Here is a 17782-nt window from a genome sequence, read left to right as displayed (position 1 = left end):
AACTGGAAAAACCCTAAATAGTAAAATATACGAGCACACACACGCAATCATTTAAATTGAAAACAATGTTAACTTTCAAAAAAGTTTAAGGGAACTCAAATATTTTCATTTTTCACATGACTTTTTCGTTGTCGTTATGGCTTGGTCATGAAGGGAAATAAGAAGTGTATACCTGAATAAATCGTTTCTCTTCTTTGTTTCTCTTGTTCATCACCCCACGGACTGGGTACACCAGTATTACTTTATTGCTCAGGTGAGGAATAAAAATTCCATGTCCTGGATCAAAATCCTTTGATTTTTTTTCCCTACTGCAACTTCCTCATGACCTTTTGTTTAAGTTATTTCCAAAGGAGGCAAATCAGTAACCAATAAACTTTACATTCAAGGACCACTCAGCGAATGGGTTCACTTTCGCTAAGATTTGAGATTTCACTCTTACCGGGGGGATCTTCCTCTTCTGAGGCACTTCGACTCATTTAAACTGACTCCTTCACTTCATTTTCCTTTACATTCTCTAGACTCCAAACAACAAACAAATGCGCTCTACCAGCAGAGGAAAAGCCTATGAAGTGTAAGGAATATTCTTGGGACTCTGAGTAAAACCAGAAGTGACACATGTTGGTTAAACGCTCAAATTCTGGAGCCAAACAAACGTCATGCTAGTGCAGGCTCGGCCACTCACCAGCTGTGAGACCTTGAGCAAATTATTTTTCATCTTTCACAAAAGTGGATAATAAGTACCCTTCTCACAGGATTCTTGGGAGGATTAAGTGCAATAAGGCACATAACATTAGCACAGAGCCGGGCATCTGTGAAGCATCTATTAAATGGTAGGTGCTGGTACTTATTTCTTGTTGCAATATGTAAAATTAACAAATGGGACAAAATCATTTAGTCTGAGATAGCTTTGAAAAATGAGACAGCACTTGTTGTTTTGGAGCTCTTTTATTATAGTGTTTAAAGAATTCACTGTGTGCTAGCGCTATGCTTTGGTTTAAAAGCCATCTATTTATGAAGATTGATATTTCAGCAGAAAAACATGAATGAATCTTTCATCTAATCAATATCTCTGATATCCATCATTATTGTTCCTGGGTATTCTATATAGAAGCTGTCAGCCTTTCCCAGAGAACATCAAAAGATCAGTCATTTTTTGCCTAATAAGATCAAACAGGAAAGCCACGTTGCTGTGACTGCTAAAATGCCTTTTTAAAGAGCTTATTCCTGACATATGATTGAAAAATGCTTATGAAAACCATATTCAGAAAACTACTCAAAAATTGATCATTCATCACTAGTCTCTTATGTTCACATAGCATTGGTTTGCTTAAGATTGACTATGCCTTTTAAACATTTCTGAGATTTTGATCCTATAGCTTCAATAAGCACAGACTAGAGAATGTATGAAAGATTCTTGGGGCAGTGTTTTTTTTTCCCTTATCAGGTAATGATTTCGGTGAGCTCAATTGGATTGGATTACCTCTTCTGTTGTTTATTTCATGCAGTGATCTATAATGGTAAATGCCAGGATACCTAACAGCATTTCACAATGCATTAATTCAGAAAAATTTTACCAGTTAAAACAATAGGCTTTAAAAATCAAAGTGACCTCTGAGGACGTCTGAGAAACTGCACACTCAGTAAACAGTAATGCCATCGAGAAAAGGATGAAGACTCCAGAGAAGCCTTATTAAGAGATGAGGGGCGGTCTATTGCCAATATTTGAAAAAAGCTAATAGTACATTTAATTAGCCTAATTACATGGTGCTCTTACTGCTTATTATTAATGCCCTCTGACAAATGTATGTTACCCTGGCCTTGAAAGCTCGCTGGCCATAGTGCCTTGAAATGAACTTGGACAACATCCAGGAGTTTCCCTTAGTCCCATATGTTTTGCAACAAAGCATCAGTAATATGCACAGAGTACATGTTGGTTAAAAATGTGATATCCTTAAACATTCAAGTTTTTCTGCTTGGTGCATTTAGCTAACAGAATGTGTTTCTATGATCACTTGGAGAAAGACTCAGAGCGACATAACAGCAAATTCTCATCGCATACCATTCAAACGATAATTAAGGCTGTCACGAATTAATATCCAACCCACTACTATTCACTCTACTACTATTCCTTTAGCACTAATGCTTCCAGTCTGCCCATACATGCTCAAAATCCACTCAAATCCGGCATTTTAACCAAAAAGCATACTAATTTTATTACCCTGTGCAGCAATCCTCATCCATGTTCAACATGCCAGTAACTTTTCATACTGACGTTTGGGATTTAATGCAACTATTCATGGGAAGTGAAATATCTGGAACACAGGATCCTGTGAACTCTCGGTACCAAGTTTTATTTGTAAAACACTGTAGGGATTACTGTCTTTAAATTCCATATCGATAAAATATGAAGAGCTGTTTTCATTTCAGATATTCAACTTGTATGCATTCTTTCAAGTTTTTCTACTTAGAAGGTTATAACTGCAATAAAAATTGTACTGAGTTAAAACATTTTACAAAACACTCTATCCCATGAGAACCTCTTAAAGGTTGGTTTTAAGCCTGAGGTTCAAGGTTGAATTGATAGAAAAGTACATTTTATCCTTTCTCATTTAAATAAATAAAGCAGCATCCTGAATACACACTACAAGTGCACATGAATTTTTCTTTTGAAATTTGGCAATGAATTTCTGCATGATGCTTCTTTGCTTTTTGGGGAGAGGATAGTGATGGTGATTTTCTGTCAAATAACCGTCGCTGTTGTTTTATTGGTTAAAATATCATACGTAACTACCCTCAAATGAATGTGGATGAGTTGCAGGTGACAACATATTTAAGTAATTTATAGATGTGTATGGATGCTCTTCCACATATGCAATTTTAAAAGCCTGTAAGATGAATATAAACAGATATCTGTTCTTATTTTTTTTGATAAACCGAACTAACAGCCTATATTGTAAGATAAAATAAAAGGTCAGTCTGGTATCAAGCCACATCTAAAATAAAGGAAACAATCATTCTTTATTATTAATAGACCAGTTGAGTAATGATTCCAGGGAGGAGGTACAATAACATGACTTTATAAAAGCTCACAGTCGTGACTATCACAAAGAATAACCACCAAGGAGGCGGACATTGTACACCTAGGTGAAGTCTACACAGATCCAAAGAAACGAGTGGGCTACTAAATAGAGTGCTGCATCCATCAGTAGATTAACAATGTAAACCTAAGAAATTAACTTGTACCAGGGGAAATCCTGGATGGAATTTAAGGCAAACATATATTTTAAAAATGATTCTTCTCTTGGTGGAAAAGATGAATGATAGCTTCCAAATTGTATTCCCTAATCTAAACACTCATAATAAATTAATTTTTCTAAAGAGACCATTAACCACTTAGGGACTATGTATTTATGTACTTGTTTGCATCATACTAGTTTTAAGAACTGCCTCAAGAGAATGGAGGAGCACTAACTGAATAATCAACGCTGCTTCTTTTTTTGGGTAATTCGTTACTGAACCCGCCTGACCCTAGTTAACTTGTATACTGGGAAGTACATATCACACAACACCATAGTTTCAGGCTTTGAAAGGAAAGAAGTATAACACAGTAGAAAATTAAAGTTTTGATTACAGAATGTTCCCTGCTAGCAAATAAAATTTTGTAAATTCCTGAAGAATTTTAGCCAAAGAAATACAAATACCCTTCCTCATAGGATTGTTAAATCTGTTTGAAATTAATTTCTTTTGCTGAGGAAGATTCGCCCTGAGCTAACATCTGTTGCCAATCTTCCTCTTTTTTTGTATGTGAGCTGCCACCACAGCATGGCCACCGACAGGCAAGTGGTGTAGGTCTGCACCTAGGAACCAAACTCGTGCAGTCCAACGGAATGTACCAAACTTAACCACCAGGCCACCGCAGCTGGCCCTTGATATAATTTCTTATAGTCAATCTATCTCCAACTTGTTAGGTATTAACTATATGTGAACACACCCTGCCATTGTTATCCTATTATTAAATATTGCTATTTTTATCAATAGTGTCTACCTTACAATATCCACATTTAGATATATAAATACATACTTAAAATTTTTTTTCTCGTTACTCTTGTTAAATTCAATAAGCATGACTAAGTGCATCCACATGAAGTGATTTCTAACTGGGTGGACACGCTTGAGAGAACCACTAAGCTTTAGAAGAAATCTGGTATAAATGCTTATGATGCCGACAGGAAAAATCTATTTGTTGTGATTCAATCATATGATTTTTGAACCTTTCCATGCTAACAAATATTGTCATTCATCGTTGCCTACAGGAATACTTATAGTCCTCAAACAGTAAAAGTATGTTTTAAGAATTTCTTTCAAATACTGCTGAAAAATCAGTTTTTTTTATGATGCCCAAATTTGATGATAGAATTTCCAACCCTTCTTCTTCCTTTCTTTTTATTTGTTTTAGTTCTGGTGAAATAGAACAAACAAAAATACTTCACTATATTTCCCTGTTAAAACTTATCTGCTAGATTTTGGGCCCCGGTAAAGGGCAAATAGAATACAAATACAATATATTCTTTTCCGCACACACAACCATCGGGCAACTTCATTGTGTTCTTTCACATATCCATGGGTTATATCATGAAGAGACCTGAATACACCCAAGGGGGGAGGGTGGGCAAGGACCAGTGTGTTAAAGCCAATTATGTATCATACATTGAAGTGCACGTTAACTACTTGAAAAAATTCACATTTATTTATTGTCAAACCGTGTTAAACTTTACACTGGATATTAGTGATGGGCTCATTATTAACAGGTTTACACAAAGGGATGAAAAGAAAAGCAGAATTTTGCTGAAACAATTTACATTTCATTAGAACTTTATCATAAAATAAATTAATTACTAAATATAGGCAGAAGGAATATGGAAGAGTAATATTTATGTTTTATTTTATTTTTTAAAAAAGAATAGGCACCTTTTGTTCACTAGAAAGTTTGTGAGAAGTGCCCGGTGAGTGCCCTCTCTGCCCTCTGTTCAAGAATCAACAGGGGGAGACACAATCTTTTCTAGATTTCACCACATTTGTGCAAGGCATGGCATAACTGGCTTCAAAGAGTTTTTTCCCCATAAAACACGCTCTTTTGGCAATAAGAAATTTAAATGTAAGAATGAAGACTAACTTGTCAAAGCAGAACGCTGTATACAGTGGAAAGTAAGTGAAAATGGGAGAAGTTACCATGACAAAGTGTAAGAAAAAACATTTCATAACGTATGTGCAACCAAGAGCTTTTCACAATATTTTCTTCAAACTCTTTAAAATTATTTTAATGACAATTATATTTCAGTTGGACACAAATGTATTTATTTTACCCTAGCAATAGAACAAAATATAATTTCTTTAGCCATTTTTCATGAGAATAGTTCATTGTACAGTTGAGGAAACATATGAAATAAGGCCTGTGGCTTGATTGCTAGTGGTTTAAACATGTTTTCAATCTTTGCCTTAATGGAAAAGATTTGCAGTGAACTGCAAACTGATGCAGAATAGCTCTCCTGCTTTTCCAAGTCTTGTCAGGAACAGTAAGGTACAGTAAGTTTGTCCCACAGGATTTTAAAGCCTACGTCTTGTATATAATACAATGCAGGCCTACAAAAATGGTGCAGCCATATTTACAAATTTAGTTCACAAACTGCTGCAGTAAATGGCTGGAAAGTTTTGTTTCGCTTGTTTCACAATTTGTCTAAACAGCAGCAGAATCTTAAAATACCTGGTTGGCATCTCTTTTCTCTGTAACAAATAATTCATTTTAGTATACTCTGTGTATATACAAAGTTTCTGTATGTTTTATAAAAATTCACAGAACGGCAAGGTTCAGTCATCTTTTTTACACTGGAGAACCACAGGTCAACGGAGCCAGGTCTTCAAGCAGAGGCTGAGGGAGCTGCATGAGGCCGGTGGAGTCTCTATTTATTAATACTTGCATGTGGCCCTTGGAACCCCTTAGCTGCAATATTAAAGACTTGTGACCAGCTGCATCTGTCCTTCTCTAACATCTCCTTCTGGAATACACCCTTCTTTGTTAATGGGGATTATGTAACCATCGCTATTGCCCCTGCTGATCTGGTAGCACATCTGAAGCTGATGGCCAGCGCCAAGGTTTGGCATGCTCTTATAGTAAATGTCCTCGTTCTCACTCCTCCTGGAGGGAGAGAGGTCTTCTTCCATGTCGGGGCTGCTCTCCGGATAGGGAGAGTCTCTGAGATTGGGCATGCTTGTATAAAGAGAGTCTCTGTTGGGGGACTGCAGGTGGTCCTCAGCCTCAGCCGTCAGCTGGGAGACATAGCTGTCAGTGCCCTCGGGCTTCACTTTCTTCTGGGGTTGGTACAGAAGGGAGTGAGTCCGCTGAGGGATGAGCGGTGCCTCGAGTTCTTTGTGATGGAGCTCCAGCCCTGGGTTGTCGCCGTGCATTAAAGATGAGGCGTCGGCCACGATTGCATCATCTTCACTGCTGCTACCTCCAATCACAGGTTTGACTGGTAGTGTGAGCTCGAGGTTGTGGCTCTTGCTGCTGCCCCGTAGGTTGTTGTGCACTAACTCTGAAATGATCATTTTCTCGAAAGCAGTATCATTCAGACTTAGTCCACAGTCCACGACTTGCACGCTGTCATTATAGTCCCCCTTGCGCAGTGAGTAGCTGTTGTTAAAATTACCATTTAGCGGTAGAGTATCCATGGCACTTGTATCCCTGGCATTGTTCAGTGAATGTCCTGAAACAGAAAAGAGGGGTTTCCATTACTGCCTCTGTTCCTCCCTACAGGATGTCTACTTCTTTTGTACAAGACTTTTAATGTCGTTCAGGACAAAGTTGTATTTGAAAGCTAACACTTGAAAAGTGCCAGGCTTTCCCGCATTCCCAACTGTAAACAGTTGCAACCCCTTATATAATAGGAAAAAGTGTGAAAGAATAATACTGTTTTTCAGGGAGGGAAGATGGCATAACAGAATATTACTTGATCAATTTTGGGGAGATGGTAGTTATTAATTGATTTTTGGTCAAATCTCTGACACTCTTACAAAGTAGCCTTCACTCCATGTCCTTGCATAGTTAATGCAAAGCAATTCATTAGTGACATTTACATTTTAAAGTACGAGACTATGGTCTATAAAAATAAAATTAACAGAATTTGTCCTAAACAACACTAAATTAAAAAGGAATAAGTCACATACAAAAACTGAAGGCAAATGTACCACATAAACCCACAGAACTGGCAAGCAACTTGTTAAATGACATTCTAACATTTCCTTTTTCTGGAGATGAAGTAAAAAAAAGAATGAAAAAAATGGACAGATACAAAGAATTCATGTTCAACAAAGACAGCCATCTCTCACACTGACTGGACCAGGGGCCCACAAGCACCATCCAACAACACGATAGACAGCAGGTGGGGTGACTCACTTTGGACAACTCACATCATGTCTGTCTGCTCAGGCTATCTGGCCTAAGAGTAGCTGATATATAAAAGAAAGTAAAATGATTTATTGTAACATGATGAAGAAGTTCTAAGCTTCTCAGCAACTTAGTCAGAGCAAGGGTTCAACAAATTAGATTACCAGCAATAGCAGCCTTTTACTTTTGCATTGAATATTTCTTATTATTTTGATTATTATGATTATTTTTGGGGACTAATACTCTAATAGCAATGGCCCCAGGCTCCTAACGGTCAGAGTTGGCCTGCAGCCCTGCAGTCTGCATCAGTCACAGTGACAGCACCGAATGAACCAGCAGAGTCTACTATCCGAGACTGGCCCACAGACACCATGGGCATGGAAGTTCAACGCAGAAATGTTAGAGATCTCTTAAGTATGGGTCACAGAAATTAAACCAAGAATAAATATTTAACTATGGAATGGGAAAAGGGTGTCAGCCTCAGCTAATATATTTTTATCTCTAGAGGAATGAAAGATCAGATAAGTCTGCTGAAGATATGAAAAGAGGTTTAGGAGGAAAAAAAATGTGGTAACATGCTCTCTTTGAATCAGAGTTGTATTTTCTACAGACACATAAACATGTAAACTAAGACATCACAGTGCTTCTCAGGCAAATGAAAAAAAAGTCTGAGAGAAAATGAAATGGTCTGCACCATGGAAGTTACGTTAGTCACTTTCAAAATCCTAGAGAAAAAAAAAATCACGTCTACAGATAGGTCTGGAAAAAAAAAAGAATGAAATGATGTTATTGAAATGAAACTGACCACTGTGAGGCTGCTGCATTGTATGCAAGGCTTGGAGGAGTTTAGGAAAAAATTTAGTTCTTGGAAAAAATACGAAATTTCCCTTTTTGGTGCTTACTCCGCTCTTAAAGCTGCAGATTATCCTAGAAAACTCAATTTCACGACCAATAAATATCTGATAATCGTTCAACAAATTATCATTAGCAGAAAATGAGAAAATGGGAGGATTCTATTTGTTGGCGACTCATGTTATTTTAAAAACTCTGATCCAACTTCCAAATTTGAAAGACGGACAACTCAATTTGGTTCATGCTCCACATAGAACAAAATGAACTTATAATAGTTATTTGCATTGTAAGGCCTCCTTGAGCTTGGTTGACACAATTCTCCAGCTTTATAAATTTATCTATGTGCCACAATCTTTATTCTAAGATTTACCACCAGAAAACATTTGGTGTTTTAAGTTATAGGTGACACATGGATCCCTTGCTGGCACTTGTTTCCTCTGTGAGGTTCGATCTTGTCATTTTTCTTTCCTTTGATTGTTGCTTAATAAATATAAAAATATATACTGGATAATCCAAAAGCTGTTTTCTATGATATACTGCAGATTTAAGCACATCTTTGGTTTTGAAGAGGCAACTTTTTCTGCTCAAGTTCAGGTAATTCACTTGAAGACTTTGCCCAGCCTGTAGCAAGATTACTGTGGGAATGCAGAAAAGGTAAGTCAATTATTCAGTGTCCTGGTTGACAGTACTTCAAGTTTGAAAGAGCAAATTATTTCAGCATTGCGTATACTTAAGTACGGACAGCGTTTGCTACAGACCTCTATTACTGACAAGACAGTACAGAGAGATGTACTGTTTGAATTCGGTAACATTTTAGTTGCAAATTGTGAACCACTTGCCCGCTGAGTCTACTTCATGACTGCTAGTTATGTTTTTAATTGTGCCGCTTAAAAATCATGCTGAAAAAATTTACATTTGATAGGCAAAGTTAAGTTTTACTCCCATACTTGTCTCTCTGTAGGTTGCTAGAGGAAAGCATAAGGAAAGTAAGAAAAACAAGAGAATGAAAAGAGAAGCTGCAGTTATGTTAAAAAAGAATTTTAAGAAAAAAAACGGAAACAAAGTTCTGTGTTTAATTTAGTGGCAAACATCAATCACAAATAAAGATTATACGCTAGCAGTAATTACGTGATAACTTTTATCAAAATCTTGAAAATTCTATTAATATTAAATATATATGCTTTTTTAAAAAACAATAAGCTTTTAGAAAACATAGTAATACAGGACGGGTTAGTGACAATCTCTCCCCCTCCCCCCAATAAAAAACTATAGGGATAAACTGACTAATACTAACTTTATTCTCAAAGTTTTTTCAGAAAAAAGAAAAACTACCATAAAGCTGCACTATACTATAGTTTGGTTACATTGATAAGGCTGGGTGTAGTTTTCTAAACCTAGGCATCCAAATTATCTTTATTAGCTAATTCATTCCAGAAGCAAATTCTGTCAGCAAGCTTTAGAGTCAACTGAACAGTACATTACATAGATAGGATACCTCTAAATGATATAAATCTTGAAGATGGGCTCTCGGACCATGTGATGTCAGTCCTGTAATAATATATTAAGATTTATGCCACCTGTGTCAAAAACATGGATAATTATTGGTAAATACTATCATGACTGAATTTTTACTATAATATAGTGCAGTTTTAGAAGCCTGGCATGGGCAACACCATTAACTCTTTTTAATTGAGAAATTAAGGACGTAATAATAAATATATGGCAACTTGAGTATTCTAGGAAAAGGGTAAAGATCACAGCTCTGTTTAGCAGCAAAGAAAGGCAGTCTTATTTGTAAGTATAAGCACACCTGGTGAATTAAATACAGGAGCTGAAGGGGCATTACATACAACTGTTTCAGCGAGCAATGTGTTATAGGGGTTGTTAGTGCCGTGGGGTCGAAGAAGAGGGTTTGTTAGTAGGTAATTGCCAGTCATTCCTAAAGCAAAGAAACAGAAAAAAATACATCAGTTCTCTTATTTTAATGTTACAGTTGCAGTAAAGTACTTTTTGTATTCATCAAGGGTAGTGGACAAGTTGGGAACGGAAACTGCTGAAATTTTCTGACTCTATTTGAACTACTAATTTGAAGGAGAAAGGGGAGAGGGAAGTTAAATTTCAGTGATTCACAGGTGCTTTCTAAGTCCCCCAAGTAAACACCTGCTGAGGATGACATTTGCTAATTTATACAAAATCACTGTTAAACAAAAATGGCAATTAAATGCACGGAGATCAACATTATGTTTCAAGATGTTACTGCTTAATATTAAAAACCTAACCACTGAGGCCCAGAAGAGGGAATCTCGAACTTTCAGAATTTACAGGTGTGGGATTATCCCTCCTGAAAACATCTGCGTTAATACCAACTCTGATACAAGCAGGAGGAAAAACAACTTTCACAAACAGGTAAAAAGTATGACACATGGCACAAAGCTTCTCTTAGTAAATGCGGGAGCACACATGCCGGGGGGGAAAAAGAGACAGCGTATAATGAATATTAGACCATTCACAAATTCTGTGTAACGAGAATTTTCATTCTGTAATCTCATTTGCCAGGTTTCAAAAATGAATCATTGAATAATTCATTTCCTTTTTGATAGTCATCTTAACAGAATTAGGTAAAACATCAGAGCAATGGAATAAACACACATTTCACTCATTCTAATTGACAAATTACAAACCTTTCAATACTTATCAAACATATGTTTTGCATAGCTAATGCAATTTGACTAAAATATTTTAAAATTCAAGTTGGTTTTGATGCCATACGTACTCCTTTTTTCATTTTAAACCAGAATCTCATCAGAACAATGTCAACAATGAAAAATGTCTTTAATATTTCATTGTGATAAAATATATATTACAAATTGGTACATCAAAACTGAAATCACCTGGATAAATTACCTTTCCAGGGATATAAACAATAAAACATGTTCGACTTTTTTACACCAAATTGAAATTTACTAAGCTTGCATTTAGGAAAACGTGTGTACGTGCCCTCATGTCCTTATCTTGCTAAATTATCTTATTTGCCAGCTTACTTAAAGTATGAATTACACTGATTATATGATAAATCTAAAGCTGTAATTGTAGACATTAAAAATAGCAATTCAAATTTAAAAATTACTTTGTAAATTCTCATGTATTTTAATTATTTATGCAGATTTACTATAAATGTTTTGACTTATATTTTACTCTGAAAGAAATATAAAAGAATTTTTCAAATAATTTTCACGGCAAGATCGGCACTATTTAATGTGAATAGTAGTTATTCTAATTATATTAATGTTTTAAGAAGAAAACTTTCATAAATGTCCTGGTGAGAAAGGATAAATTTGTACTCACTAGGAAAACATTTTAATCTGTGGCAAAGTATTTACTTTTTCTGGCCTTAGTTTGTTAAATGTGGAATTTAAAATTATACTTTTTGCATTACATTATTGAATAATATACATTAATAAAGGATAAATAAAGGGCAAAACTTGATTCAACAGGTTTAAGAGCTTGTGATATAAACCCATTTGCGAGAAAAATTCAGCATTTTCTCTAGAATTATTGTAAATTGGCAAAAGGTACAAAATTTATATTGTAAATTCAAATTTTCCTAGTAACTGACCTTGATTAAGTGTTGAAGTGCTATTGATGTCACCTGAGATAAAAGAAGATTCAGATTGCTTTCTCACAGTGTCATTCCACATCCTTCTTATACGACTCTATTAATATAAAATAGCAAGACATATGTTATGTTAGTTTCCCCAATAAAGACACACAAAGATTTACTCTAAACAATCTGTGTAGGATTATCTGTTGGCCTTTAAAAAAAAAAAATGTGTGTTGATTCTGGTCTAAAACTAAGGAAGTCCATACTGCTCTGTTGCTTCTCTACAAAGAAGTATTTGACCTTCCACTCTGAAACATTTTCTTTTATTGCCTTTTTTTAAGTGGAGATGACTGATTATTCATCAAATGTTTATTGAGTGTGCCTTATGAGAGAGCTGTGCTATACGAGCTTAGGAGATCCAAAGGCTTATGATACACTTCTTAAAGAAGTATACCTCTCACAAAAACGATGTTCACACCTAAAGAAAGACCTTGAAGAGATACTTAAGAAGAAATTAAAACCAAAATACTAAAAAAGCAAGTATTTGCTACCTAGATCATCACAATGAGGAGACACTTAGCGCAAGTGAATAGAACACGTCTCAGTAGGGTTTCTCTAAAGAAGGTTAATTAAGGATGCTGTCAAGTTCCTTGTTACCTGGGTGCCAGAGGAGTACCGGGCGCTGGTTCTGGTGGTTGACGCCTTCACTGAGCTGTGGGGGCTCTCAGTTGGGAGGCTGCCGCAGCAATAGGAGTGTCGGAAGCACTTGCCATATTCTTTCCGTACCTGCATTGAATACCCACGAGACCCAGGGATTAATAGAAACAGATTTGCCTCCCTCTCGCTCTCTAATGAAATGAGCACTGGAGACAACTGAGAAGAATTTAAGTTCCACTAATACTGTTCCATGGAGAAAATAAACTGAACTTACAAAATCAAGTTGAATTGAAACTGCTGAAACAGAAATCAGAAAAATATGTGTCCACTAGACTGGCTGGTGGGGTCTTTAAAATGTGATGTAACATGTAGAAATGCTCTACACCTGTTATTGTTATGCAAATATTATTAACACACTAGTATTTTAAAAGCCTTATTTTATCTACATACTTAGCAACCCGAATTTTACATTTTGTGCTAAGAAAATAGGACCAAAAATTACTCTCTTTCTTGCTTAATTACATTTAACCACTCATAATTCAGTCATTTAAGTTTTATACGCTTCCTGTCCTCTTAGGTAGGTCAACACATAAACTTCTTTTACTGTATTGCATAGTTTTGCGGGTAACCTCTTTATAATGACAAGAGTGCTTTGGCGCAAGAATAAAGGGAAAAAAGTACTTTGACACATATGCCATTAATGAGGATGGGATGTTTTCTTCATTTTCTGATGTGTCTAGCTTTAACATTTAGTGCAGAGAGTCTAAGATGCCTATTCACTTCATCAGCACACAAGGGAACTATTTATGCAATTTCCATTCACATTAATGAGTTACCCATGTAATTTCCCTTTTCCCCTGAAGCTTGAATATATGAATAGACAGAAAAGTTGTTAGGCCTAAAGAAAGTTTAGAGTAAACTTTAAAAAGTGAAGTCCAAACAATTGCTAAATACTAGGGTTCCGCCTGCAGAGGTGGTACAGAGTTGGGAGGACAAGGGGAGAGAGCTGGACTCTGTGCAGCTAAATTGGCATATAAACTTGTTTTCTTGTGGCTTCCATCGAGATTTTGAAATTACAAGACTGACATGAAGGAGAAGTCATATACGAAATGATTTTTTCCACTAGGTTACAAAAAACACTCAAAAATTTTTTCTCCCCTCACACTTTTATGTTCAGTTATCTGCCTGCAAAGACCATAACTCTGACACGCATTCCTTGCAAAATCAGAGAATTAAAGTCACTAGATGACCTTTTAAATCTACGTGCACGTGCATTTTCATCCTCAACTTTATTTAATTACATCTATTAGAACAAATAACAATGGGTTGAACTTTTAAAGTATTTTCTTTGCCTACATAAGCTCACTCAAGCAGTAAGAATCATGATTTTAACTAGACCATTTTATATCATGTTCTTAATAATTCATCCTAGCAATACCCCATAGGACATTCCAAGATTAAGCAGAACATGTCCAAAAAACGTGCAACGTGATGCTTTTAAAATGTAACTGTTAATTTAAAAAAGCATATAAAACAGCAAATCTCTTTGTTCAATGAATCCACGTAACTCTACAAGGAAATAATGACGGCCTCACCTTTTCTCTGCTAAGTTTACGCTTTATGTCAAAAACATTTGGCAGAAATTATGACTACATGATCATATGCATGTATACAAAATGTTCATTTACATAGAAAAGAACAAAGTAATTACAAGATTATACCTGTATAAGGTTTAAAAAATTAAAGTTCAGTGTTATTATTAAATAACACATGATACCTCACAAAAACTTTCTGTACATTGAATGGCTATTAACTACTCTGAAATGCTGTATAACCAAGACAACGGCAATCAAAATGATATTTTATCCAAATAACACCCTCCAGTGTGGGTTTTGCCTAATGCCTATATTGCTGTGAATGTACATTATCTGTCAGTATTGCACATTCCTCTGTCATTATCTCAAAATTATAGCTTATTCAAAACTGATGGAAGTAACAACACTATCATCTCGTCAGGACTGAAAACATAATAGTTTTCACTTTCACAATTCTATTTCTCTGTTCAATTTAGTGACCAACTAGTAATAACAGAATAAAAAGACTACATTAGATATGCAGACAGGGAGAGGTTGATACCTAGTGAAAGCCATGGAAATTTTAAACTTAAATGGCAGCTAAGCTTTATATCTCCTTGCAACAGACTAAAGTTTTTCATCTTCAACTTTAATTTTTGAATCATTTTTGCTGACTGCACTTAACATAAAATCAGAACAAAATAATAAGATGTGACACATGAAATTATTGGGATTTAGATCTTTCAAAATTACTCAAAAGACAACATTAATATTAATTTTTTGTATGTCTGGTGCTTTTAAAATTAAGGTCATTTATCTTTATACTCAATATTTTCAATCACTGCATTCCCTTTATAGAGCAAAGAATGAGGTTGTTTAACCTATTCTTTATCTTGGATACCCTTTGCACAAAGGGTTTTTGTAGACCCCCCTAGCAAAGAAGAAATCTTAAGTATGGAGTTTATAACATTCCCAAATTGAGATCCAAAAGATGATTGGTAATGACATATTTTACATGCGAAGCCTTAATTTCCAGTCATGCATTACAATTAATTTACGACTAAAAATATGATGCTATTTAATAATACGCCAGTTGTAAAATCTTCTGTATCCTATCTCTTATTTTCAAACCAAAGGACAAGCAAGCAGAGCCCCTAGGTGTTTCCATTTCCACTTACTTTCTTTTGGAGAGCACAATGAAAGATGAAAATGAACACTCCCTGGAAAGCATTAAAGATGGTGAAGAGATATGCCATCACAATAGTCTCCTCATTAATAAAAAGCAACCCAAATGACCAGGTTAGGCCAAGAAGACACAGGAGAGCGAAAGCACCAAGCACCCAAGACCTGAAAAGATAAAGTGAATGTTATGAACAGGTTCAATGGGAGAACACCACGAATCACACTTAAACAGTAACATGGCAGTAGGAGCAGTGGACTTTCCCTATGTTCACATTCAAATTCAACAGCATTTTGGCTTTAACCTTTCACTGATTAAAGAGAGAACAATAGCATTTAGTACTGCAGCCTCCAGTGAAAACAGCAACAGCAGGTATGACCTTTTCTTACTCCAGAATAAACGAGGTATCAAAACTATATTAAAATACAAGGTGTAAAACATCCCCCATGACTTTATTGTCTTTTATGTGCATTTTGGTAGAGGAAATTAAGGAGCCCTTAATTAGCTTACTTCTATATTTTTATTCCTGTGGTGCACTCATGACACTGAATAATGTGACACATACAGAAAGGTTAAATGGCAGATAATCACTTAACACCTAAACTTCAGATTCTAATAAACTAATCTTAGGTGAACCTAAGGTTTTACAACTGAAGCATGAAGAAGCCTGGCTGAAATGGGACAAAAACATGAGAACGATTTCAAAATAAAATAATTTTGGAGAGATTTCATCATGAATAGCTTAAGGAGAAAAGAACTATAGAAAATAGGGCGGAATGAGAAGGATTCAAAGTCAGTGCATTCCATGTCTAACTAATGATCTTACTTGATAAATGGCTTATTATCTTCATAGCTAGAAAGCATTATAAGCAGAAAAGAGAAACAAAATTATTAGACAGAATTAAAATAGAAAGTAATAAGAAAGCATTTATATATTTATAAATTAGTCAAAATTAAGAAAGTCAAAATGCAGACGCAAGCAATTAAAAAATAAAGGCATATTATTGTTTAAAAATACTATAGCAAATTAGATATTCCAAAATAATTATAAAAATTAAGGGCAATTCAGGATATTGACGGATTTGTAAAAAATATAAATCATGCCATAAATTTGTTAATGTAGGGTTCTACCTTACCCAGGTAAGTCCGTATTATAGTAGCCATCACAAACACGGTAATTACTGGTGTAGATGAGAAGACAGAAAGAGGAAAAGGAAGAAAAGAGAGAGATGCTAAAGATTAGCCCTCTCTCTTACCATGCAACATGCAATGAAGCTGGCACTAACCTATCTAAAACACCTAATTTTTAAAAAAATTACCCTTACTACAGATCTGCCATTTTTTACATTAAAAAAAAAATATTCTTCACAGTCCCCTTATAACCAACTTGAATAATACCTCCCCAAATTTTAAATTAACTCATATTTAAAAGATAACTGAAAATGCTTCCGTAAGATGACTTAATGACTCCAGAGCTATCAGTTTTTTGTTAATTAGATAGCATTTCTCCGTTGATGAGATAGTGCAGTTTTTATTCAACATTGAAATAAAGTAAACAACTATTTAATTATCATGAAAACAACAGATAATCTCCAAGTTAACCATAGCAATAGACTAAATTCTCTGAGGAAAACAGGAGTAGAAGTAGAAACTGCTCAGAATCCTTAAATCAAAAAAGTCATTTAACAAAACAAACTTAATATAATCATATCAGCCATGCAAACAGAAACATCATTTTGCACTGCATTTTAAATTCAAATGAAATTGCTACAGTGATATGGAATTTCCACCAAGCCACGGAAATAATTTCTTGGCTCTAGATCAAGACAGCAATTATCTCATTTTTGACCAATATCTGTGACATGGTAACAGCGAGACTCAACCTGGATCATTCTGAATAATTTCTACAGTTGACAGAAGGTATTCACGTATTCCCTGTGGAGAATATCTTTCACTTAGTTTGTCAAGCACTAAAATTAAAATTCAAAATACTCACTTAATGTTTTCCAACCTGCTAGAATCTGGTTTCAAAGTGTTTGAGTGCTTCACCATTTTGCACAATGTGATCACCAGGAAGATAACATTTAGCTGTTATAACAAATAAAGAAACAATTAGACCATTATGACCAAAGAGTGAACAATTAGTCAGTTTTTTCAAATATATTTAATGAGTGAATGCAGTTAACTATCCATGAGATGAGTATGTGGTAGCCACTGATTCGATTTGAGTTCCCATACACAATGATCAAGTTGAGTTTAAACAAAAAATACTCGGGCTATGTATGATTGATATTTTAAGGGATCATTTGACATGAAATTGCAACTCATTAAATCAGTACCATGTGGTGATGATTAAATAAATTAGAAAACCTAAATCAGTTTCTTTAGCTAGAGGTACTCCAGGGCCTAAAAGCCATCTATTGGAAACACGGAAGTGAACTGCTTAGATGGGGCATTTACATTACGTAGCTTATAAC

The 17782-nt window shown here is 35.2% G+C and overlaps 1 protein-coding gene across 23 annotated transcripts in view; it reads right to left on the bottom strand.

Annotated features, from left to right (window-relative positions):
• Positions 1–4725: 4725 nt before the first annotated feature.
• The window catches only part of ADGRL2 (adhesion G protein-coupled receptor L2), a 594466-nt gene continuing 581409 nt past the window's right edge, over positions 4726–17782 (bottom strand). For 7 of the 23 annotated variants that reach the window (XM_070486667.1, XM_014859683.3, XM_070486668.1 and 4 more), the window contains 6 exons: positions 17302–17393; positions 15304–15472; positions 12552–12680; positions 11910–12006; positions 10104–10232; positions 4726–6761 (listed from right to left, as the gene is read on the bottom strand). In XM_070486667.1, the coding sequence (XP_070342768.1) occupies positions 6007–6761; positions 10104–10232; positions 11910–12006; positions 12552–12680; positions 15304–15472; positions 17302–17393 (1371 nt within the window). In that variant the 3' untranslated portion in view covers positions 4726–6006. Of the gene's footprint in view, positions 6762–7450; positions 7504–7542; positions 9259–9788; positions 9871–10103; positions 10233–11909; positions 12007–12551; positions 12681–15303; positions 15473–17301; positions 17394–17782 lie in introns of those variants that run through there. The other 16 variants (XM_070486671.1, XM_070486672.1, XM_070486670.1 and 13 more) reach the window with 7 other exon arrangements.

This window comes from Equus asinus, chromosome 16, assembly GCF_041296235.1.
Source record: "Equus asinus isolate D_3611 breed Donkey chromosome 16, EquAss-T2T_v2, whole genome shotgun sequence".
NCBI lineage: Eukaryota > Metazoa > Chordata > Mammalia > Perissodactyla > Equidae > Equus > Equus asinus.
This window is presented reverse-complemented; position numbering and strand designations above follow the sequence as displayed.